At 41.5% G+C, this 26,150-nt stretch overlaps 1 protein-coding gene across 5 annotated transcripts; it reads left to right on the top strand.

The window, feature by feature from the left end:
- Nucleotides 1-95: 95 nt before the first annotated feature.
- On the top strand, nucleotides 96-26,019 carry CDR2 (cerebellar degeneration related protein 2). 5 transcript variants are annotated; one of them, XM_082362565.1, is made up of 5 exons: nucleotides 97-536; nucleotides 8,906-9,018; nucleotides 21,402-21,550; nucleotides 21,808-21,972; nucleotides 23,521-26,008. In XM_082362565.1, the coding sequence occupies exons 1-5, from the start codon at nucleotides 458-460 to the stop codon at nucleotides 24,377-24,379; spliced, it is 1,365 nt and encodes a 454-aa protein (XP_082218691.1). In that variant the 5' UTR covers nucleotides 97-457; the 3' UTR covers nucleotides 24,380-26,008. The 5 variants fall into 5 exon arrangements, with proteins under 5 accessions (XP_082218693.1, XP_082218692.1, XP_082218691.1 ...); XM_082362567.1 differs by lacking the exon at nucleotides 8,906-9,018 and having other exon boundaries at nucleotides 96-536; nucleotides 23,521-26,018; XM_082362566.1 differs by lacking the exon at nucleotides 21,808-21,972 and having other exon boundaries at nucleotides 96-536; nucleotides 23,521-26,014.
- The last annotated feature ends 131 nt before the right edge of the window (nucleotides 26,020-26,150 follow it).

The raw sequence follows: 26,150 nt of genomic DNA, 5'->3' as shown, positions 1-26,150 counted from the left end.
AACCGCGGGCCTGAGGTGAGAAGCGATTGGACGACGTCGCCGCCGCTCGGCCGGCGGCCCGCTCACGATTGGCCGAGGCGCCGCCGGGGGTTTGAATCGCAGCCCCGGTCTGGGAGGGTTCTGCAGAAGTGCCACGTTGGGCCCGGCTGCGGCGTGAGGAGCCGGCTTGGAACGCCGGCTGGTGCGCTCGCGCCGGGGCGCTGGCCGTTGGGGTCGTTGGGCAGCGCGGGGCGAGTCGGGAAGCTGGTCCGCGGCGTGCGCTGCGGGCCGCCCCGCTGCGGCAGCGGCAGCGGCGGCGGGTGGCTGTGGTCGGGCGGCGCGGCGGAACTTGGGCGGCGGCGGGTCCCGCCAGAGGGCGGCTCTGGCTGAGTGCGGAGGGGCCGGCGGAGAGCCCGGGGCAGCGGCTGAGGCGGGCCGGCGGCGGCGGGGGCCGCTGCCCCTGGAAGAGCAGGCCGAGATGCTGGCGGAAAACCTGGTGGAGGAGTTTGAGATGAAAGAGGACGAGCCGTGGTACGACCACCAGGACCTCCAGCAAGGTGAGGGCGCGATCGCCAGGCGGGGCCTGGTCGGGGCGGCTGCCGGCTCGAGGCTACTCCTCCCGGCCGCGAAATTGTTAAAAAGTTGCTTTTGCTCGGGGCCCAACGATGCCAGGGGCGGGGTAGGTCTGGCGCTCACCTGGCGTTGGGACTGTCGCGCCTGCCCGTCCCACCCGGGAGGACTCCGCTTTGCGGGGCCCAGGTTTCTGCGCGGTAATCAGCGTCAGCATCATTAGCATCATCACCACCACTACTGCGTGTGCAGTGCTAACCGGGCGCCAGGCACCGTTTGAAGCGCTCTCCCCGGATTAATTGATTTAATCCCGACGGCGTTCCTCGGAGCAGAGAGGGGTGGCCCCTTACCGGGCTCGTGCCCCGCTTCTCCTCCGCCTCCGGGGGGAACCACAGCCGGGGCTCCCAGCGAATGTGAACTGCTGCAGGTATTAAGTCCCCGGCTGGCAGTGCTGTGTGGCAGGAACCGTGCCGAGCCCTTTGCACACATTTGATAGACATAATAACTCCGTGAGAGAGTAATTCGTGTTATCCCCATTTTCCAGATGGGGAAAGCGGAGGCTAAAGCGGCCAAATGACTTCCCTCAAGTTACGTGTGGGAGCAAGTATTTTTTTTAACTAATTTTTGTTGGAGTATAGTTGATTTACAATGTTGTGTTAGTTTCTGCTGTACAGCAGTGTTTTTGAACCCACACACTCAGAATGAGGAGTCATCATAGTCACTGCCCAAACCCTGTCTCTTCTTCACCACCTGGTTTACAGCTTTTTCAGTTGGTGTTAGACTGTTGGGGGCGAAAAAAAACTGCTTATGCAGAGTAGTTTACCGGATGCCAAGTGAGATGACTTGAGGGCACTTCTACCTCTGCCCCTTCCTTCACTTTGCACCCTAGCTTTTTAGTTAAAAACAGGCATTCCTGTCTTGGCCTGTCTTGGATTTCTTGTCTCCAGAGAAAACTTTAGAGCGGCCCTCAGTTTGGAGCCAGTGCCACCCAGCTTTTTGCCTATTAATAGCAGGAACTTGCAGTTGGGAAACAGCGTTTGTGTGCCAGACACTGATGCGCCCTTCACACAGGTGCTCGTTTAATCCAACAAAGTTTCAGAGGTAGAAGTAGATACTGTTATTGGGGGAGCTAGGATTCCTCTCCAAACTCCAGAGCAAACGTTCTCAACCACTATACTGAATCCTGAATAATCCTCAGGAATTTTTTTCAGGCATCTTGTTTCAGCTGTTCTGTGTAAATCAACTTTTTCGCTCTAACTTGCACAAAAAATTAACATCTCATTTAGTTGAATAGTAAATGGCCATGGTGTTTGTTCCTGCTAACCATTGAATTTGGGGGGAAGAAAGAATGTAGGCTTGAATGACTCGTACTTAGAAAAGAAACATAAGGAATTCTTCTGGGGGAAGGTGATTTTTTTTTTTTTTAATTATTAGCACCTTTAATTATTTATTTATTTATTTATTTATTTTTTTGGGCTGTGTTGGGTCTTTGTTTCTGTGCGAGGGCTTCCTCTAGTTGCAGCAAGCGGGGGCCACTCTTCGTTGCGGTGTGCGGGCCTCTCACGGTCGCGGCCTCTCTTGTTGCGGGGCACAGGCTCCAGACGCGCAGGCTCAGTAGTTGTGGCTCACGGGCCCATTTGCTCCGTGGCATGTGGGATCTTCCCAGACCAGGGCTCGAACCCGTGTCCCCTGCATTGGCAGGCAGATTCTCAACCACTGCGCCACCAGGGAAGCCCTGGAAGGTGATTTCTTAAATCACTATGTCGTGGCCTGTCACTTAAACCAAAGTGGTTCACCATTACGCTTATATAGTCTAAGCTGTTCAGTGGTTGCAGGGCGGTATCTGCCATCATGTTCGCAGCATCCACGAGGCAAATTTGTCTTACATTTTAACCTGTTTTCAGAATTCCCCCTAAGGACTGATGGCCTAGTTTGAAACTTTCTCCAGGATTTATGAGGCAGCCATTGTGCACTTGCAACATTTCCCTATAATAAATTAAGCAGTTTGTCCTATAATCAAAGCTAAATGGTTTTCTTTACTGTATTTAGAAAGTGTAGATCTGTATAGGCTCTTTTTTTTTTTTTTTTTTTTTAATCTAGCACAATACTTAGCATGTAATAGAAGCTCGATTTTAACATTTGTTGAACTGAACTGAGGCACTCACACAGGATTATTGTTTTCATGGCTCTCTTCCATCAGGTGCCTTAGTCCACACTGCACTTTCCCCCTGCGGGAGGTTGTTAGGAACAGCTGGTTGTAATATTTCAATCTACTGAGGAGCAAATGCAACATATTGGGGTTAGATGTGGAACTCTTTAACCTCTGATCGAAATGAAGTCATCAGGTGTTCAAGTTTAATGAAACCTTAAAGAGCACAGGTCCAAACCTCCTTAATGCCAATTTGCATTTGGAATTTGGTCTGTGCTTTTCAAAAGACTTTTACATCTGTTATCACGATGGACTTTGACATAACCCTGTGTGTCATAACTTAAAGTGTGTGGTGTAGGAATAGATGTGAAATTCCAACAATCATAACTGTGAATATGGCCTGTAAAAGAATGAAGACTATAGTGTGAATAGAAGGGTATCTTTGTCCCAGTTTCATTAAATTATATGTTAAAGAACTCCTAAACTTCTAAAGGATTTTTTTAATTTGTTAATTTCTCAAAAATTTTATTTATTCTGTGCCAGCTGTTCATCCAGGCGCTGGGGCCATAGTGCCTGTCCGCAAGATAGGATAGGCGGGATCCTACTCATTGATGGTCTAGGAACCTGTTGACTGGAGGAGACGCCACCTCCTGATGTGTGCCTACTACATGTAGTGCCTGGCACAGGGAGAGCCCTCACTAGATAATTTTGCTGCTGAATAACGTTTGGGAGCAGGTCTGTCCTCTTAGATTGATAAGCAGATCTAGTGGGATTTTATCAAGTGCAGACATATGTCTGTTCATTTTTTAACATCCTCACTATTAATTTTACTGAGAGAGCCTTGTTTGGAGAGAGCTGCTAAAACAACCAAGATCCTGTTCTCAAAGTCATAGAACTACAGATTTTTTTCCTTTAGCAATAGAAGCATTATTTAAGTAGACTGAACCTCTGTACCAAAGTTTGCTTGGGGCATTCTTTTTAAAAATTAAAATTGCTGAAAGTTTCTAACCTCGGAAGGCTCTGGACTACCATTCATACTTTGTTAGAAACACGTAAAGCTGTGTGCAGGCAGAAGGAGAAAACCCTTTGCTTTTATAAAACGCTTTGATGAAGAGACTGTCTTTTGTCAGAGGGCTGAGTTGGCACAGTGAGGACACTGACAGTGGTCTCTGGGGGTGAGATCCTTTCTGGGACAGCAGGAGCCTCCTGTGCAGGTAATGATGGTGCTAGCTCTGAAATGTGCCCCTGAGAACAAGGTGAAAAGACTTAAGAGACTGGGTTTTCTTTTAGACCAGCTGCTATTATAATTGTCATTTGGTGAGCTGTGCAAGCTTAGAGTAAGGATTCGGGTTTCTACTATATGGTTCAGCAAATGAAATTTTAGTTTAAAGGAATCCTAAGATTTCTACTTCTTTTTAAGAGGAGTACATTTTCCATGTGAGCAACTAATTTGCTGAATCACTGGTCCTTAAAACTGACACCATCATTTTTCTTGATGTTTATATTCAGGTTTTTTGCTTTCCCAATTATAGTACCGTTGGCAACAGGGGTTGCACAGAAGCATCACCAAATGACGCATTTGGTTTAGCAATAGGGAAAGCTTTCAGCCTTAATGTTACTGAATCACTGCTAGAGACTACAGCTAACGTGGGAATATGTCGTCCTCGTATTTTTTTAAAAACTGAAGTAAAATAAGAAAAATGTAATAGCAGTGGGATTTAAAGATTTCAGAATTCTGGAAGGAAGGTCTTTTTTAAAAAAATCACTTGACTGCTAGAGCTAATTTTTTGCCTAGAGCATAGGGCTGAGTAGAATATCTGTTTAAAGCTAACAGTTTACACTGTTAAAATAGATTATTATCACTTGCAAAGACTGATTAGTGGAAGAATATTAAACACGAAGGTATTGAAAAGTTGCGGTTCTCAAGCCTGCAGTTAATCTGTGGTATTTTTAGTGGCTGCCTATGCCAGTTCAGTAGGATTTAGAAAAGGCAACCTCTTAATGAAAATCCTTATTGTAAGGTGAGATGAACAGGTGCATAAGGCTTCAAAACTATATTGTTTCCTTTTCTTTTATGTGTTAATTAAAAATAAAGGACATTTATTCTCCCATGCCCCCCACTAATTTGTTAGAAAACCTTCTTGGGCTCACTGCCAGCTTTTGGCTCCTTTTGGTTATGGAAGCCAGATGCTACACAACAGGAAATAAACTTTTTTTTTTTTCTTAAGACCAAAAAAGACTCTTGTCTTTAAACTAACAGATGAAGTAATATCCTGTTATACAGTGTGACTTCACAGACACTTTCTTGTAGTTGAGACTTGTTTTGCCAGAGTTCTGTCCTAAACATCCCATGAAATATTTAGGAGACTGAGACTTCAGGTTACTGAGCCAGGCTGGGGCTTTGTTTAACTAGAAATAAGGATTGCGATAAGGACAAGTCTCAAATTCTTCTCTGTTTGCTATTTAGTGGAAGAGTGCTATACTTGGCATCTCTTTCTGCAGCAGCAGGAAAAGGAAAGCTGCTCCTGGCTGGTACTAAGTAGCATAGGTAGTTTCCTGACTGAGGAAAATAGCTGAAGTGGTCTCAAGTTAGTCTTTATTCTGGAAGCGGTTTTGGCTCAGGTTTTGATTGCTAGATAAGAATATCTTTGGTGAGTCTCGGGTCCCTCCCAGTGAGGAGTTACTCACTCCTTTACAGCAGGCCAGGAGAGACTTAAGTAATGTCTAGGTAATGTTTATATGCTTTGTCCTTAATAATTCAGCGTGGTGGTTCCTATGTGGGGCTATGTATACACGTTGCATACCCTCTGAGTACAAAATAATTATTTCTGGAACGTCTCAGCTGTACTTAGTTCCTTTTTCACTTAATGAAAACAAGATATTAACTTGCCTGGGGTTGTATATGCTTTCACTGGCAGCGCAGGCAGTAAAAGCCAAAGAGCTCAACTCTAGTTTCTCATTGCCATCCAGGAAAACAAGTGAAAAGATTAAGTACCTCAACTAGGAAGATTTGTACTCTCTACCTTAAACAAAGAAGTATATGGACATCTCTGTCAATAGACTTAAAATTGTGTGGATATGGATAATAGAGAATTGTGATGAAAGTTAGAATTGACAGTGGTTTATCTTTTGCTTGTGACTCACCACGTGGATTTGGTCAGGTTGCCTAGCATCTTTGTGCTTCTCGTTTGAAAATCTCGGCTAACTACCTTGAAAAGATATAAAAAATTAATGTCTCTTAAATGCTTTGAATGGTTTGTAAAGGGTTTTATATCTTGTGAATACAAGATGTTATTTCATAGACTTGGTATCTGAAGTCTTAAGTACATTAATAGACATTGTTAATATTTAAATCACAAGAGAATGTATTTTAACACCTATCTAACAAAAGTATAAGGTTTTATTTTAAATGGGTGTAAAATGTTTTAAAACAGTGGTGTTTGGCGGGTTTTGCTGCTTTGTTTTTTCCTAAGGAGGGAAAACTAACCAAGCACAATGCTAATTATGCACTCAGACGGACAGTACCAGGTAACAAAAGTTGTTGCTTTTCTTTTACCACTTATTCTAGGTTACGTTTTAATATTGGTGTAATGAATAAATGTTAAACCTTGTTTGTCAACCTCTAAAAATTGTTTTAAAATCATATGTGGCGAGGTTCACTGTTTTCATAATGAGTAATAATATTTTTCGACACTAAGTGAAATGACTTTCCATCATACTTAGAATAAAATCTAAACTTTCTTTCCCATGGCCAATAAAATTTTGTGTGATCTGATCCCGGCGTACTCCTCCAACTCCCATACCACTCTCCCGCAGTGTGCTTCCGTCACACTGGCTTTATGTTGGGCTGTGCAGTGTGCCAAGTTCTTTCCCGTCTTAGGGCCTCTGCCTGGCGTTTACATGGTGAGATCCCCCTCCTTCAAGCTTTAGCTAAAACATCTCCTAAGAAGGACTTTCCTTGTGACCTCCCTTTCTGAAGTAGATCCTTTGTACATTATCACCACACCCAGAGGTTTTTTCCTTTTTCTCTCTCGCATACCACATGCCTACATTCAAAACATATCCAGAATCCTACACCTCTATTCATCTCCATCTCTGCCACTGTAGCCTAAGCCACCACCTTCTCTCACCCAGATGATTGCAATATCCCTGTCACCCTCCCTCCACCTTCGTCCCTTTCCATCTATTTACACAACAGTGATCCTGTGAAAAGCCTTCACTGGGTTCCATGGAGCCCCTCTTTGTCTCCTACTGCCACACACACACCCGCACACACACACACACACCCCTACCCCTCAAGCCTCATTGGCCTCCTTATTAGCCCCAGTCATTTGCCAGGTTTGCCTCTGCCTGGAGTGCTGGTCCCTAATGCCGGTCCCCTAAGTAGATCTACGTGGGTCACGTATTCAGTTCCTTCACATCTTGAGTCTTATGTCACCCTTGTCGCCTGTTCTTTTTTTTATATATAAATTTATTTTTGGCCGCGTTGGGTCTTCACTGCTGCATGCGGCCTTTCTCTAGTTGCGGCAAGCGGGGGCTACTCTTCGTTGCGGTGCGCGGGCTTCTCATTGCAGTGGCTTCTCTTGTTGAGGAGCACGGGCTCTAGGCGCACGGGCTTCAGTAGTTGTGGTGCACGGGCTTAGTTGCTCCGCGGCATGTGGGATCTTCCTGGACCAGAGATCAAACCCGTGTCCCCTGCATTGGCAGGCGGATTCTTAACCACTGTGCCACCAGGGAAGCCCTTGTCGCCTGTTCTTAAATTTCAACCTCCCACATCCATACTCTTCCTGCCCCCTTCCTTCCTTTTTTGTTTTTTCTTTAGCACTTTTTGCTATCTAGTATATATTTTTTTCATGCTGTTTCTCCCAATAGAGTATAAGCTCCATGAAGGCAGGGAATTTTTTAGCTGAGTTTATTCCTATATCCCCAGAACAGTGTCTGCTATTATTGAATTATGCATACATGTATGGATGAACAGTGTTTATCACAGTTTGCAAGTTTATTTACTTACTTGCTGTCTGCCTTCCCCCATTAATCTGGGAGTGTCAGGAAAGCAGGAAATTCAACCATTTATTCACCATTCTAGCCAAATCTTAGCATGGTGCCTAGCAACAAAATCATTCATTTGTGAATCAATGAATACTAATAATAACTTTGCCTGTGTATTGCAGCTTAGTTTGTAAAGTACTTCCTTATGTATTATTTCATTTGATTTTCAGAATCATATTGACAGGACAGTCATCTCTCTACACAAAATACTAAATGTAGGGACTATATTGAAAGTGTTAACCTGGTAAATGGCAATCAGAACTGGACCCTAGACCTTCCTACTCAGTTCAGCGCGTTTCCCACTATATCAAAGGACCTCTCAAAGAAATTTACTATGCAGATAAGTGTTTCAGTCACCTGTGTTAGAACTATTGTCCTTTTTTGTATCACTAAATTTTTATTTCTGGGATTTATAACAAACAAATCCTGTCTCACGTGCATATATGCCTAAGAAGAGAGAGCTTTGAAAAATGAGGTTTAAAATAGAAATATGGTTCTTTGCTAAATGAAAGTATGAGCTATGACTGAGTTACCACACAAACTGTACTGCTGCTTTGCTTATCTGGTTTCCTTATCTTGGGGAAGGACATGAAGAGAAACAGATAAAAATGAGAGAGCCCTGCGGCAATGTTCTTATCACTGATGTATCAATAGTTTTCCTTTTTGTGACTTAATTTTTAGTCCACTTAGGAGGCCAGGATCTGTAACAACACCCTTTGCTTTGACAGTTGCATTCACAGCAGCCAGATTCCTGGGAACTTTAGAGACTATTGAAAGGTTTGCCTGTACTTTGGCTTAACAGTCCATCCAGAAAAGTAGACAATCAGGATATGATTAAGTCCAGTCCATTAGCAAATAATTATGATCTTAGATGTCACAGTGCTGAATGATCATTCCTAAAGAAGTGAATGTCACTATTCTTCACGTCTTACAAGTAAGGGTACATCAAGAGTACATTACCTGGTAAAAGGCTCTAATACAACTGAATTTTAAGTAGAATCCAGGTTTCCTTCTGTGCCATTCCACCTTCCACTGGGATCTGACTTAAACTTTATATGTTGGGTTGGGTCTTGTTCATTCTTAAAATAAAGGACTGGGTTATATAAAATGTTAAAGTGAGATCATTTGCACTTTTCTAAGATTTACTTGTTATGCTAGATCTCCAACTTGCTGCTGAGCTTGGGAAGACATTACTGGATCGGAACACAGAGCTGGAGGATTCTCTTCAGCAGATGTACACAACCAATCAGGAGCAGTTACAGGAAATTGAGGTAATTTACTCAGCGGGAGAGTTACCTTTGAGGTGTGGTCTGTCGCTGCTCTGGCGCCAATCGTATTAAACTAAAATAACACTTGGAATTAAAAGCAGGGTTTAATTTCTAATATACACTTTTTTTAGAATAAAGAACCATTGGGAAGTGTGTGGAGGTTGACTTTTACTTTCTTTAAGCTTTCCCAACATGTAAGTCTGCTATGATGAAAGAAATTTCTCTCTTCACCCTTGGTGAAGTGTACTAGAAGTAAATGGTCCAGTATTTACAAGTATGTGAAGCAAAATAAAGCTGTGAATATTATACTTAGTTTTTCACTTTTTTCTTTTTAAAATGAATGATGCAGTATTTGAGATCTGCGAAGAGGTACAAGAGAATAATGCAGTGAACACCCGTGTGCCCACCAAGCAGATTAAGAAAGAAAACCATCCACATTGTTGAGACTCCCTCTATAACCCCTCCTTGGCTGCATCCCTTCCCCCTAACCAAACACCATCCTAAATTTGATGAAAAATTTTAAAATTGTAGTACCTCATTTCGTAATATGAAAGATGCTAGATTAAGGCTTTAAAATGGAGGTGCTGTCTTGTAAATAGTCCCATTAAAGTAGCCCAGTTATGTGTAGGCCAGGTGACTGTAAAGATGCTAGTTATGGATATTAACCAAACAATTGTCCATTAGAACACTTCATGCCCCAAACTACCCTCCCACCCCCAAAAAGCATTGCACTTAAACTACAACTCCTTCTCCTCAAATTGGTACAGTAGGGGCTTCCCTGGTGGCACAGTGGTTAAGAATCTGCCTGCCAATGCAGGGGACACAAGTTTGAGCCCTGGTCTGGGAAGATCCCACATGCCGTGGAGCAACTAAGCCTGTACGCCATAACTACTGAACCTGCGAGCCACAGCTACTGAGCCCACGTGCCACAACTACTGAAGCCTGCAGGCCCCAGAGCCTGGTCTCCACAACAAGAGAAGCCACCGCAATGAGAAGCCCATGCACTGCAATGAAGAGTGGCCCCCGCTCGCCACAACTAGTGAAAGCCTGCACACAGCAACGAAGACCCAATGTAGCCAAAAATAAATAAATAAATTAAAAAAGAAAAAAAAATTGGTACAGTAGAACCAGGACTCTTATGTCTATGTGCAGAAAAATATAAAAGACCTTAGAACACAGAAGCCATTCATCATGATCAGAACTTACTGAGTTTTGATTATATATTGAACCAGGTGCTAGAAATGCAAAGACGTGGAATAACATTGTCCTTGACTTCAATCAAAATTACACAGATTTCAGTTTTTGAATACAAATAAGCCTATCATCAAAACTAAGACAAATTTATTTTCAGTATCCTTAATTTTACATAGTAGCCATAATTAAGATGCATACAATAGATTCCCCTCCCCCCTTCATCAGGATTTATGAATTTAGCCAATGATGTGACTGAAATAGACCTTTATAATTCTCGGAAGGTGTATCTTGTAATGATATTGAAGTCACCAGCTATCATTTTTGGTATATTCTATATCAGAAGAGCATAGAACATGCCATACCCAAAACTGAATAGAATTGGGCAGAAACCTAAAAATGCAGGAAAACCAGGCATTTTAAAACTATTAAAGTAGCCAAATGTCATACATGATCAAGGAACTCATCCCTGTTTTGCTTCATAGACGTCGTTTTTCAACTCATTGGAAAATTTCATAGAGTGGTCCTAGGGCATATAAATGGAGATTACCGTATACCATGAGGTACATTTATTTGTATTTGGGTAGAAACATAGTCTTAATACATTGTATTGATGTTTTCCATGAAGGCACCTATAAATCACTATAACTGAATACTATAATGCTTATTTTAGCACATTTTCCAAATATAGATGAAAAAAGTCCAAATATTTGTATAATTAGAGAATGATGCCTATTTGTTACTATAGGAGATGACAAACACAGTTACTTTATGATCTAAGTTACCTGTCTTTCTACCTTTATTTTCTTTTCTGTGGTATTGAAGATGATTAAACAGTTGAAACAGATCATTGACATTCTGAAAAAAATCCAAAGATCTTTGAAGAGTCTCCAAATCTACAAATAACACTCCACTATCTAAAGTCTTCTGTAAGATTTTTTTTTCCTTAAAAAATGTTTGTAATCAAGTTTTTACATGGATGTGGTTCCTTGGCCCCTGCAGTCACCTCTCCCGAACCCCCAATTCTTATAAGATGTTGAAAAGCATAATAGAAATGAAGTATCCAGGTCAGACCTTAATGATTAAATAAATATACAATTAAATATATGTATAAAGCTAATTAAATAAATTTAGCCTGGATTACTTCCAGAAACATTTCCATGGATCTCTTGTTTCTGTAACAGAGCACGTGGTCCACTGGTTCATAGATCCAAGCATTGTAGCCTTCAACATTTCACTCTTTATCCAAAGCTATTTTTGACTAAGAACAACACTGTCTTAGATTTCTTCTCTGCCATTACGGTTGGCTTTCTTCTTTCTTTCTTTTTATAAATCACGTCCTGAAAGTCAATAGGAATGGGATGAAACAGGGAGATGAAATGGCAGTTCTGGCTAAGCCCGCTTACCAGCCAGAGGCCTCCCACAGACCAGCCTTACTGCCTGTTTGGTTCACACCTGGGCCCAGGCAGACTTGCAGATCACAACAGACTTCCAAGGTCTCCCTCCAGTAGTCTACAACAAGGAAAGCCTGACGCTCTTGTAAAAGTAACCAGGCAGCTGAAGAACCTAATTCTGTACTAAAAGATGACCCTTGCAATAGGTATAGTGCCTCTTATCATTATATCCTTTCGGAACCCCCTAAACTTTATAAGGACTCTTTCCTTAATTCAAACCTTATGTCTTTTTTTTCTCTTTAAAGTAAACTTTTTTTTTTTTTTTGGAAATAAACATACAGAAAAAGGCACAAATGCTAAGTATATAGTTCAGAGAATTTTCATAAACATACCCATGCAGCCAATACCCAGATAAGAAATGAGAACATTATCAGCTCTTCCAGTCACCACCCTAAACAGCACTCTAACACCCTAGATTAGTTTAGCCTGTCTTTGAACTTTACACAAATGGAATCACTTGTACAAGTTTTAAACTGACTGTTTAGAATGTTTATTGGGAGTTTTCCTGATTCAAAAAGTAATACATGATCATTTTTTAAATTTAGCAAAATATAGTTGAAAACCAAAAAGTAAGCTCTTATCCTACCAACCCAGAGAAATTTTAAATCAGCCAGAAAATGGTCCTGGAACAAGCTACTCAGAGTAGATGAAGAATGTGCAGAACTGGTGAAAACGCTAGGATAAAATCCCCAAAACTATACAAAATTAATGCACAGAAATCTCTTGCATTCCTATACACTAATGATGAGAAATCTGAAAGAGAAATTAAGGAAACACTCCCATTTACCACTGCAACAAAAAGAATAAAATACCTAGGAATAAACCTACCTAAGGAGGTAAAAGACCTGTATGCAGAAAACTATAAGACACTGAGAAAGAAATTAAAGATGATACAAACAGATGGAGAGATATACCATGTCCTTGGATTGGAAGAATCAATATTGTGAAAATGACTATACTACCCAAAGCAATCTACAGATTCAATGCGATCCCTATCAAACTACCAATGGCATTTTTCACAGAACTAGAACAAAAAATTTCACAATTTGTATGGAAACACAAAAGACCCCGAATAGCCAAAGCAATCTTGAGGAAGAAAAACAGAGCTGGAGGAATCAGGCTCCCTGACTTCAGACTATACTACAAAGCTACAGTAATCAAGACAGTATGGTACTGGAACAAAAAAAGAAATATAGATCAGTGGAACAGTATAGAAAGCCCAGAGATAAACCCATGCACATGTGATCACCTTATCTTTGATAAAGGAGGCAAGAATATACAGTGGAGAAAAGACAGCCTCTTCAATAAGTGGTGCTGGGAAAACCAGACAGCTACATGTAAAAGAATGAAATTAGAACACTCCCTAACACCATACACAAAAATAAACTCAAAATGGATTAAAGACCTAAATGTAAGGCCAGACACTATAAAACGCTTAGAGGAAAACCTAGGCAGAACATTCTATGACATAAATCACAGCAAGATCCTTTTTGACCCAGCTCCTAGTGAAATGGAAATAAAAACAAAAATAAACAAATGGGAACTAATGAAACTTAAAAGCTTTTGCACAGCACAGGAAACCATAATCAAGACAAAAAGACAACCCTCGGAATGGGAGAAAATATTTGCAAATGAAGCAACTGACAAAGGATTAATCTCCAAAATATACAAGCAGCTCATGCAGCTCCATATCAAAAAAACAATCCAAAAAAAAAAAACAATCCAATCCAAAAATGGGCAGAAGACCTAAATAGACATTTCTCCAAAGAAGATATACAGATTGCCAACAGACACATGAAAGGATGCTCAACATCACTAATCATTAGAGAAATGCAAATCAAAAGTACAATGAGGTATCACCTCACACTGGTCAGAATGGCCATCGTCAAAAAATCTACAAACAATAAATGCTGGAGAGGGTGTGGAGAAAAGGGAACACTCCTGAACTGTTGGTGGGAATGTAAATTGATACAGCCACTATGGAGAACAGGATGGAGGTTCCTTAAAAAACTAAAAATAGAACTGCCATACGACCCAGCATAATCCCACTACTGGGCATATACCCTGAGAAAACCATAATTCAAAAAGAGTCATGAACCACCATGTTCATTGCAGCACTATTTACAATAGCCAGGACCTGGAAGCAACCTAAGTGTCCATCAACAGATGGATGGATACAGAAAATGTGGCACATATATACAATGGAATATTACTCAGCCATAAAAAGAAACGAAATTGAGTTATTTGTAGTGAGGTGGATGGACCTAGAGTCGGTCACACAGAGTGAAGTAAGTCAGAAACAGATAAACAAATACCGTATGCTAACGTATGTATATGGAATCTTAAAAAAAAATGGTTCTTATGGACCTAGGGGCAGGACAGGAATAAAGGCGTAGATGTAGAGAATGGACTTGAGGACACGGGGAGGGGGGAGGGTAAGCTGGGACGAAGTGAGAGAGTGGCATGGACATATATATACTACCAAATGTAAAATAGATAGTAAGTGGGAAGCAGCCGCATAGCACAGGGAGATCAGCTCGGTGCCTTGTGACCACCTAGAGGGGTGGGATAGGGAGGGTGGGAGGGAGGGGATATGGGGATATATGTATACGTATAGCTGATTTACTTTGTTATACAGCAGAAACTAACACACAGTTGTAAAGCAATTGTACTCCAATAAAGATGTTAAAAAAAAAAATCCCCAAAACTGACTCATTATGGAAATAGACAACTAGGAAACTGTGAGAGGATATTTTCTCAGTAGAACTACAAGTATGCTTTCAAAGACTGTTAACGGGTTTCAAACAGTCCTCATAAAAATTAGTATTTTGTTAGGCATTGTTTTTAATGTAAAAAAAATGATTAAATAAACGTTGAAAGTAATGATTGGCTTCAAAGATGCCTATAGCCTGTGTGGCTTTTACTCAGCATCTAATTTTTCAAGATTCCAGAGCAAGTTTTTCTCTCCTGAATGAGGGGATGGAGAGAAGCTTTGGAGAGTAATGAGATCTGACACACCAGACACAATCGGATTCTCGTAAAGTTTTCTACAATTGTGTGAGCAGCCCACAGCCTTGTGTTTCTGTTGCTTCTCTGCTTGGAAACCTGCATTATCCCCACAGGAGTCAAAGAAGTCTGGCCTTAGAGGTGTCCCTTCTTTCAAAAGCTCATGTCTTCCTTGGAAATTTTAAAGCATTTTGTGCTTCCCCTATGACATTTATCGATATTCTACTATATATTACACTTATGTCTTGATTTGTTTTATTCTCTTTCTCTCCCCCTGCCACCTCCCCATTTTCCGTTGCAACATTGAAGGCTGTTGTTGTGTTTATTCATGGTCTTTGGAACATAGTAGGTAATCACTGAATACTCGTTCAAATCAGTGTCTTAACAGAGGACAGGTAAGCAGTTTACGAAGCACTTCCAATAATTCCTAAACTGTGGGTTTCCACCTCTGGAGATTTTGAAAGGAGGTGGAAGGAGCTCTGGCCTCAGTGTTAGAATGTTCCGACTTAAGCCCTTAATTCTATAGCAAATAGCTGGACTTTAAGCCTGTGAATTACCTCTCAGATCCTGTTTGCTCCGCTGTGTAATTGTGGTAAGAATGCTTGCATGACATTGGTACAGAGTTGTTCTGAGGTGATGAGATTATGTGTGTGTATATATTTTGGACAGTATAAATGGTTGCACAGTTTATCCGTGTTTTAAGAATTTTAGTAATGAAAATCTTAATTCTGAAAAAAATAAATCCTTTTCAATAATTGGAAAATAGATCTTAAGAACAAGCCAAGCTTTTAATAGTGAGATTATAGGTGGTTTTTATTTTCATATTCATACTTTTTAATTTTTTCCTAAATTTCCTTCAGGGGAAATATATTTTAATCAGGGGAAAGAAGTTTTTCAAAGGTAATGGGAAATATTTCTTCAGTATTATGGAAGGTCATTTCGATACTAAATTCAGAGGATTTGGGCTGTAATCCTTAATATAAGGATAATCCCAACACTGCATAAAAGCTGAATTTCCATTCCATTCCTTATGAGTTTTTAGTTCGGTTGTGTCTGTCTTTTCCAGCATTCCAGGTCAGGGTTCTACAGTTGCAAACAGGTGTTAATATAATCCTGCTGGCCTTTTTCAAAAGTTTGCCTCAATTGTAAAGGTGGCCTATTTATAGCTTTTTCACATAACCTGAACCTTTTACTCCTAGTTGAGGTGACATTCTGTACAAATTCTAAGACAAGTGGGAGATAACCCACGGAACTTAAACTTTGACACTCTTGCCTATAAGTTGACATTTTTGCCTATGTTTTTGCTACCCCCATGTTCCCTTCCCTCCACTGTTTAGCTTAAATATCCCCTCATCACCCACCCCTGTTTAATATGACAAATACTTTTGTGCTCGATCTCTTTTTGGCACTTGAATTTTGGGATCTTGGCAATCCAGACAGGTTCATTTGAGGCTATGATCAAAGATTCTGAATTGAGAAAACCAGAACATGAGAAGCATAGCCATACCTTTAAATGAAGGGTAGAAAATAAGCTAACCCATTTCCTTGTAGAATCAGAAAAAATTTGATTAAATACTAATTTGAAGTTTTGGAGGCCAAGCCTTAAAGCAGTGTCTGACTACATGGATTCTGATTCTCTGGCCTCACATCAGTACTTGCTGAGAGAGCTAAAAATTTTTCTTTTAAGTTGCTGACCAATTTAGTCAGATTCCTTTGTTAGGTAACCTATCACAGGTTCGTGGAGAAGTGAAGGGCTTTTCTGATTAGTTTTGATTTAATCATAATAAGATTAAACTCCTACCACGTGAAAACAAGCTTCCTGCCATTCTTTAGATTGTCCTTAAAACCAAGTCCTCTAAGACCAAAATATCACAAGTTCTTCCTAAATGGTTTCATTGTGTTTTTTTCCCCCTACAGGTTTTTATATATCAAATGAGGGGGACCTACTGCAGTTTTCTAAACAGCCTCTTTGTACTTATTTACATATTGACTTATTTCCTTTATGTCGGCCACGACTCTTAATTTGAATATTATATCTTTAAAAAGGGACATATCTTGGGGCCCATGTAAGAGAGACTGGTAAAAAATGTCTCTTTCAGATTGCTGAGGCATACCTGTGCCATGGGAATAAACACAGAGAAATTGTCCATAAATGGAGCAAGAGGGGAAAGAATTAGTATCTAATAGGGCCTTTTCCCAAAAGGGCTATAGCCAAAGCCATTCTCAAACTCTTTGAAAGAAGGCTCTCGACATTCCAGCAGTCTGAGTTGTGGTACCAAGCATGAGCTGTTGTGAAGAGAGATCTAGAAATGGCCATTAGCCAATATTTGTTTAGTCCCTACTGTGTATCAAGAATTGTGCTAAATGGACTAGATGTGTAAGAGCCTTCCCTTCTTCAAGGAGGGTTAGGAAGACTGTGACGTTAACAAGTAAGCAATTTGGTTGTTTATTATTAAGTGTGAAGTGTTTTGAGGGAAATTAATAGAGTGCCTTGGGAGTGGTGTTGCTTTAGACGGGCTGGTCTAGAAAGGCTTCTGAAGCCTTTATGTTTGCATGGAGGCCTAAAGGATAATCTTGAGTTTTTTGGCCACCTTTGTGCTGTCGATCCCTTTGGCTATCTCGTGACTCTAAGATGAACCTCTTAAAATACATGAAATACATAAAATTACAGAGGGAATCGGTTATATTGAAATGACTATCAAAATATTGAAAAAATAAATTTGTGATATATTAATAGAAGTGTTTATTAATTCATTAAATACCAAGATCTAATAGCAATCTAAAAACTGTCATTTCAAATAGTGATGAGATAAATCAAGATTTCTGCAGCCACTATCATGTGCTATGGAAACATCTGTGATTCCTGTAAGTGATGAGGTCCTAAGTACTCCTCATACTACTGGTGGTTTGTTGCCTCCATTCATAATTGAAGAAAATGCTAAATTTCAATTAGAAGTTAGTGAAAATGAAGGTGTAACTTTTCTCCCATCCAAGTTCGTGGACCCTGTCAATTCAACCCGTGGACCTCAGGTCAAGAGCTGCTGGATTAGATGGAGCCAGCCAGGAAAGGCGAGGCCCCTGGGAGAAGGGAGATTGGGTAATAAAGGCCCTAAAGGAAGGGGGAGCTTGCCTTAAAGGGAGGCAACTCCGCAATTTCAAGATGAAGGTACCCTCTGAGGGTGAAATAAGGACTACATATGAAGCTGGAAAAACCATTTAAGAGATGGGAAAATGTTAACACTGAAACATATTAAGGAATTGTTGGGGTTTTTAAAAGTGTGATTGGAATTGTGGTTAAAATGAGGTCTTATCGCTTAGAAATATATAAATATGTATACTTAAATTAAGATGTCTTGGATTTGCTTTAAATTGATTGGGGATGAGGGGAGTGGAAAAGTAGAGATGAAACAAGATTGACTGTGTATTGATAATTGTGAAACTGGATGATGGATAGATGAGGGTTCATTAAACCATTTTTCTGCATTTATATATGTTTGAAATTATCCATTTTAACAAGTTTTTTAAATGCAGTAGATAAGATTAGCCATCTGTAGAGAATCAGTATTTGTGTGGGCTGAGAATTTAGGAAGGAGCACTCAAATATATAAGTAGTAAGTACCTTCAGGGAATTATGATTGTAGGAACATGTCAAAATATAACATGATAAAGAATGCTGTTGTGATACAGTTAAAATATAGCCTAATTTTTGTGAATAACTGCAACTAAATTAAGTCCTAAGAAGGGAAATGGTATACATTAAGCGTAAGAATCATTGTCGATCCAAGTGAATGTTTATGTCTCCTGGACCCAAGAGAAAGAGACATTGGGTTGGGGGAGGGGAGGCTTCCAGAATTTTCCATGTCCAAGATCAACATTTCTCTAGTAAGTGTGATCCATGGACCACTTGTACTAACATCACCTGGGGTTTTTACTAAAAATGCAGAATCCTGGCTCTACCACAGTCTCATTGACTCAGAATTTTAGGGGAAAGGGGCCCAGATTCCTATACTTGAATAAATCCCCCAGTTGAATTTTAGCACATGTAAAGTTTGAAAACGCGTAACTGTAGATAAGGATGAAATAGCTACTCTTATCGAGCAATTTTACCATTTGCGAGATACCATGCTGAGCCCTTCCCTCATATTAACCTCACAGCAACCTTGTGAGGTAGGTGATGAGGAAATCTCACCTTAGAAAAACTAAGTTACTCACGGGAGGTCACCCAGTTAGCAATGGCAAAGTAGAACTTCAAACCAAATTCCAACCCCACAGCCTGTGCTCTTAGCTTCTGTACTGCTGCCTCCCATCAGGCCATCTCTCTTCTCTGATCCTGTGCCCACCAAGACTTGCATGGGAATTGGCCTCCCACCTGCCCTCTGTGGGGCAGATGTGTCCTACGGAGGATGCGACTATTCCAATCACTAGGCAGACCCAGCTCCTGTGGTAACTTAATAATTAAGTGTCTGGTCTGTGCATTAGACTTTTTTTAGGTTGTTGTGAATCAGTCCCAAAGAATACTTGAGATCTTATACTTGACATAAAGTAGCTTGCAAAATTTCTGCAGGTATTATATACATTCCTATGTTCTAAACCTTTTTCTACTCCAGTATTCCAAAGAGATTGAAAACATTCCCTACCAGTGACAGGAATCTACCAGGACATTGCCAGCCAGAGGGCAGGATTACAGGCACACTTCTAGGAGAAGCTGGTGGGGATTGAGGGAGTGAAGAATAAACACAGGCTTTTACAGGGGCTATGCTGTGTGCTCACTCCACCTCATTTAATACTTTCAATCCTACAGGGTAGGTACTAACGGATCCACAATTTATTTTCAATTCTGAACCCAAAAAGCTCTATAAAAACAAGATTTTTTTCTTAAGTAGGCAACAAATTCATTTGACAGCAAACCCTGACCTGAACTCATGTGAGGCTGTTTATAATCTTTATTTATACTTTTGATGAGAATATTAATGCTTGATAACAGGTTGCTACCCAACCCTCACTGGGATGTTATAAAGTGTGTGTCGTCTTCCTAAAATTTAAAGAATTTTCCAAAACGCTCTTGGCCAAGAGTTTCAGATGAGAAGGTATGAGAATTAGGTGTTTTCTCAACACATTGCTACCGAGCTATGTAACTAGTTTGAAAAAAGGCCTCATGTACTTTTTTCAACTCTGCCACACCACTGCCATTTAAAGAGCCCATTGAAAGTCATATAGTCCTTTCTTTGAAAGAAGTCTGTGAAAGAAGTCTGTTAGCTTTGCAAATACTTGTATAGGTATATAAGAGAAGCCTCAAGAAAAGTATTTTTAAAGTCATGTCTGGTCTATTACCATTTGGTCATTGGTAATGCTTCAGACCTACCTTTTTCCTCTTCCTGGTTGTGCCCCAGAGAAATATTGTGACTATTTCATTTGGAATATATACTGTCTTTCGTCGTCTTCAGGTGGAGTTGAGTCAGAGGGGAAACAAGGAAACGTAACATTGAGGCATTAAGGTTGTGACTATTCCCCTTTATCCTTGGCCATTTAGAAAGCAGTCTTAGCAGTACCAAAATAAATAATCTGGCAAGTTTCTCACAAATAAGGAGGATTATGGTGACAACATTCTCACAGAATTAAAAATATCTTTGAATAATACTAAGTTAAAATATCTTTTTCTGGTTAAATCAATATTTTTTCCCTGTTCTTTGTCCAGGATCTCTCACCCAGAGGAAAAAAAATTAAATTTTTTTCAAGTGAAAATCATCTAAAATCCTCCTCTTTAGGCTTTTCTTATGTCTATAAAACATATTTTTGTTTAAACATTGATCATGTATTCCATGCTTTTTCTCTTGTGGGATTATCGTGTCTCACTTAGATTTTCCTGTCAGATATTAATTTTATGTGTGTTTTGTGCTTTGTAAGAGTAGAACAGCCTTATGATACACGAGATGTTGGTGAGCTTTAGGGAAACTAAGCATATAAAGGATGGCTTGTACTCAGTTCTTATTAAGGAAAGTAGTTTAATGAGATTTAAAGTTCTTCTTTTCATAAAATAAACCTGTGGTATTGTGGTATAATGAAAATCATATATTTGACCTTTGTCCCCATGTCCTGGTGTAGCGCTCCTAAATCCCTTGGAATTTCCTGAATGATAGGATGGAGACTGGTTGCCAGAGGGACCAACCACATGATTAGAGGGTTAGAACTTTCAGCCCAATCCCCAGCCTCTGGAGAGGGGTCAGGGACTGGAGATTGAGTTCACTCACCAGTGGCCAGTGATTGAATGGATCATGTCTGTGCAGTGAAGCTGGGTTTCCGGGTTGGTGAACACGTGGACGTGCTGGGAGGGTGGTGCATCTGGAGAAGGCAAGAAAGCCCCGCACTGCTCTCCACCCCCATCCCTGCCCTGCGCATCTCTTCCCTTTGGCTGTTCCTTAGTTGTATTCTTTATAATAAAGCAGTAAGTGTAAGTAAATCCCTTTCCCGAGTTCTGTGAGTTGTTTTAGCGAATTACTGAACCTGAGGGGAGGTCATGGGAACCCCCAAATTTACAGCTGGTTGTTTGAATGTACGGGTGGTGCCTGGGACTTGCCAACAGCACCTGAACTGGGGGCAGTTTTGTGGGACTGAGCCCTTACAACTCCAGGCAGTTAGTGTCAGAATTGAATTGAATTGTGGGATACAGTTGGTGCTGGAATGCTGCAGGTATCTTATCTGTTTAACGTGTGAACTGGTCACAATCATCTCTTCCAGTATCTGACCAAGCAGGTGGAGCTTCTGCGGCAGATGAATGAACAGCACGCAAAGGTTTATGAGCAATTAGATGTCACAGCAAGGGAACTGGAAGAAACAAATCAAAAGCTCGTTGCTGACAGCAAGGCATCACAGCAGAAGATTCTGAGGTAAAGTTTTTAGAATCCATTGAAGAAGCCCTAGGAGAAGTCATGTAGTATAAACTAGAATAGAACATGGCTGTAGTGGGTTTGGGTCAATATGGGGTAAGGTTTAATTTAATTCTCTGTGGAGAATAGAGATTAAATAGAAGTCTTTTCCAATTATGGAAGCCCAGTTTGAGTGGCTGGCAGCTAATCTCTCCTCACTGCTTATGCCCTTAATTTAATATGACAAGCAGCAATTGGCTTCTGTCTGTTCCTCGCAGTCTGACTGAAACAATTGAATGCCTACAAACCAACATTGATCACCTCCAGAGCCAAGTGGAGGAGCTGAAGTCATCTGGCCAAGGGAGAAGGAGCCAGGGGAAGCATGACCGTGAGAAATCGGCACCCAGCTTCTCATCTCTGAAAGAGCTGTATGACCTCCGCCAGTAAGAGCCTGCCTTTCTGTGGCATTTGCAAGCAGGAGAGCATCTCGTGTCACTGACACATTCTGGATTCCAGTAGATTAAAAGTACCCTTTTAGGAAATGCCACTTGGCTCTTAGACCACCGTTGGTTTGAACAAAACCACTTAATTTAAACATACAAATGATTGAGTTATTGGGTATTAGTAATTCTGTGAACACTTATTTTTGAAAGTCTCGTGAGTATTTATTTTGTGCTTTTAATGTGTTAAATCTTATTTTAAAATAAGGTGCAGTACTTCTGACAGACTACAGATTTTGGGGTTGTATTTCACATTCCAGTGAAGAAAAAAATTGAAAATTCAGTAAAACAAAAATCCAGGCAAACAGAAGGTTTTTTTGCCTGCAGAAATGCCTTTACAATATAGAGTTCTGAGGTTGAATCTTTATTTAAGAACTATTTCTTTTTTTTTTTTAAATTATTTATTTATTTTATTTATGGCTGTGTTAGGTCTTCGTTTCTGTGCGAGGGTGCGAGGGCTTTCTCTAGTTGCGGCAAGTGGGGACCACTCTTCATCGCGGTGCGCAGGCCTTTCACTGTCGCGGCCTCTCTTGTTGGGGAGCACAGGCTCCAGACGCGCAGGCTCAGTAATTGTGGCTCACGGGCCTAGTTGCTCCGCGGCATGTGGAATCTTCCCAGACCAGGGCTCGAACCCGTGTCCCCTGCATTAGCAGGCAGATTCTCAACCAACGCGCCACCAGGGAAGCCCTAAGAACTATTTCTTGAGCACCTGTTGTAAGGCAGGTGCTAATGCCAGATGTCAGGAGTGGTGAGCAAAACAGACAAAGTTCCTGCCCTCGTGGAGGTTTCAGTCTCATGAAGAGGCAGATAAGCAAATAATCACACAAATAAGTACAGTTACAAGTTGCCTAGGAGTCTGAAGAGGTGAGAGACCAGCCTGTGCGTTTGGTGGTCCTCAGCGTCGACCATTCACCAGGTCACCTGTGCGGCTTTTCACTGCCAAACCAGCGACGCCCTCAGGCCTAATCAGAATCTCTAGGTGTGAGGAAAAGGCTGCCCAGGTGTTTCTGATGTGTTTGTGGTTTAAAAATCACTGCAGCAGTGGTTCTGTCTTAGCTGTATATTATGAATCACATGAAGAGCTTTTAAAAAAAAAAAAAAAAAAACTCAAGTCCAGATGGCAGACCGGCTAGGTCAGAATCTATGTGGGCGGGACCCAGGCTTCAGTATTTTTTAAGACTGCCCAGGTGATTCTAATCTGCAGCCAAGACTGAGCACCACTGGCTGTTCTGATTTCCTCGAACAGTATCAGTCGTACAGCTGGTCTTTGGGAATGGATGTTCTGTAGTATTTTTAATGTTCAAAAAAAATTAGTCACAGAATGTGTGTTTTCTCACATGTGTTCACTTTAGCCACTGCTCTGGTGCAGAGCAGGCAAAACATCAGTCACGTCACGGCTCCTCAAAAATATGTAGTTGCAAAAAATCATCAGTCTCCCTCTTTGCATTCTCAGTCGACCTGTGTAATAGATTCTTTCGACATTTTCCCCAGGCACTTCGTGTACGATCACGTGTTTGCTGAGAAGATCACTTCCTTACAAAGTCAGCAAAGCCCTGATGAAGAAGAAAATGAGCACTTGAAGAAAACAGTGACAATGTTGCAGGCGCAGCTGAGCCTGGAGCGGCAGAAGCGGGCGGCCGTGGAGGAGGAGTGTGGGCTGGTGCTGAAGGAGAACAGCGAGCTGGAGCGGCAGCTGGGGGCCGCGGACGCCTGCCGAGCCCGCGCGCTGGAGCTGGAGGCCGAGGTGGCGGGCATGCGGCAGATGTTGCAGTCGGAGCATCCTTTTGTGAATGGGGTTGAGAAGCTGGTGCCGGACTCTCTGTTTGTCCCTGTCAAGGAGCCCAGCCAGAGCCTGCTGGACGAGATGCTCCTGACCGTGCCCGAAGCGCACAGAAAGCCTCTCAAGCGCAGCAGCAGTGAGACGGTGCTGAGCAGCCTGGCGGGCGGCGACATTGTGAAGGGCCACGAGGAGACCTGCATCCGGAGGGCCAAGGCCGTGAAGCAGAGGGGCGTCTCCCTCCTGCACGAGGTGGACACGCAGTACAGTGCCCTCAAGGTGAAGTACGAGGAGCTGCTGAAGAAGTGCCAGCAGGAGGAGGACTCCCTGTCCCACAAGGCTGTGCAGACCTCCAGGGCCAAGGACCCGGCTGCAGCGAGCGCCCAGCCTGAGCCTGGCCGCCTTGGCTGGGAACCGGCCTCCGTCACCCCAGAGCCCACCAGTTCCCCCACCACCTCGACGCCACCAGAATACAAAGTGCTCTTTAAGGAGATCTTTAGCTGCATCAAGAAAACTAAACAGGAAATCGACGAACAGAGAACAAAATACCGATCTCTCTCTTCTCATTCCTAAGTGAACCACCAGCTCCACTACTAATTGGCCTGTTTCCTATCACCTCTCTCTCCCACTCACACAAGTGTGTGTAGACCCCAAAGCCTGATACTGCTCCTGACGTTTGCCTCATTGCTTTGCTTATTTAGCAAATGCATACAGCGAGGGAGGAAGGTGGCTACCGGTGGCAGTTGTATAATCGAGTTCCATGTAAGCTCCTCAGTAAATCCCATGACAAACTGGCCTCTGGCTGGCGTGATAATTAGGTTGTGATTCCTTGAAAAACCCCAGAACCAGTGGAGGGAAAATATGTGCTCCTGGAGAAGTAGGCCTGGAGTAACTGTAGTATATAGTGTGTGTGTATATATATATATATATATACGTAGTGTATATTATATAGGGGAAAGGGCAGAGCTGAAACAAAGCTAAGGCAATTCCTACTGCCTCCTTGCTTAACTTCTCAAAACTATGTAGAAGTCAGATGGCTGCCAAGTGAAAATATCTTTTGCAAACACTGTTGGATACTGTGAATTCATTAAGAAGAATGTTCAGGAGAAAGCAGGGGTCTAATCCAAAATACATGGCATTAACAAATACTCCAAGCCTTTGAGTTTGTTACATGGGCTACCAGTTGAACTGTGACTGACAGGTAATCCTAATACATTTTAGTCTAACTGAATACCAAACTAAAAGGGCAGGCCCTGGTTGGCCCAGTTAGCTTGTTGGAGCCCTGGAGGGCCTCTTCCCCACATTCAAATGTTTCTCCTCAAAGCTGTAGTGGTTAGGATAGGCAAATCATTCTTTTCTTAAATTCAGACTAAAGGGGCGAGATGAAACCTGTACCCGCACTGTGCTGTCTGAGCTGGCTCGCCTGCCAGCCTCAGGCCGCTCCTACTCACTTCCTACCATTCCTGTAAATGTTTGTGACTTGCCGCAGGAATTCCTGTCTGCCACTTTATTAAACAGTGTTGCTGTCCTGACTGTGGAAATAATGTTCATCCTCTCACTTGCATACTTTTAATTTAAAACTATTTAAGAGAACTGAGGTTCCATTTATTGTGTATATTTTTCTAAAAATCAAATAAAACTACCTATGAAAATGAACAAATGGATCAATTGCTTGTTATTTTAAGCTTAAGCCATTTCACTGTTATTACCAACTTTTCTTCTTCCAACAAATCTCTCTGGGAAGAACTGATTTTTTTTTCCATTTCCATTTTTTCCCATTCCTTGGAATTGTGTAATAGCACAAATTCTGTTCATACTGATAAATGTTCATTAAAATTACTATGTGATTGAAAAACATTTTCAAATTTATATGCTGTATACAATTTTCACTGTTTTAGAAATGTCAGACTTGGTTCTGAATTAATAGCATTTGACTAGGTAATTCTCAAAACATTTGATCATTCAGTCATAGGAAAGACATTTTACAGTATTCAGATGTTAAAATGAGCACTGAATCTAATTTTGCTCAATGGCAAAATTGGATTAATGGGTAAAACATTATTTTTTCAAACAGCACAAAGAGTTTGTAAACTAAGTTGTCTCATCTTCCCTGACCTCCCAACCTTTCTCCCCAGAATCAACTAGTTACCAGTTTGTTGGTATATCCTTACAAGTGTGCTCATTATCATCCCTTTTTTTTTTTGGCTGCGTTGGGTCTTCGTTGCTGTGCATGGGCTTTTCTCTAGTTGTGGCGAGCAGGAGCGGGGGCTACTCTTCGTTGCGGTGGCTTCTCTTGTTGTGGAGCACGGGCTCTAGGCATGCGGGCTCAGTAGTTGTGGCTTGG

This window comes from Balaenoptera borealis (genome assembly GCF_965194805.1).
Source record: "Balaenoptera borealis genome assembly, chromosome: 16".
NCBI lineage: Eukaryota > Metazoa > Chordata > Mammalia > Artiodactyla > Balaenopteridae > Balaenoptera > Balaenoptera borealis.
Note: the sequence above shows the minus strand (reverse complement) of the source record. Positions and strands in the feature narration are given on the sequence as shown.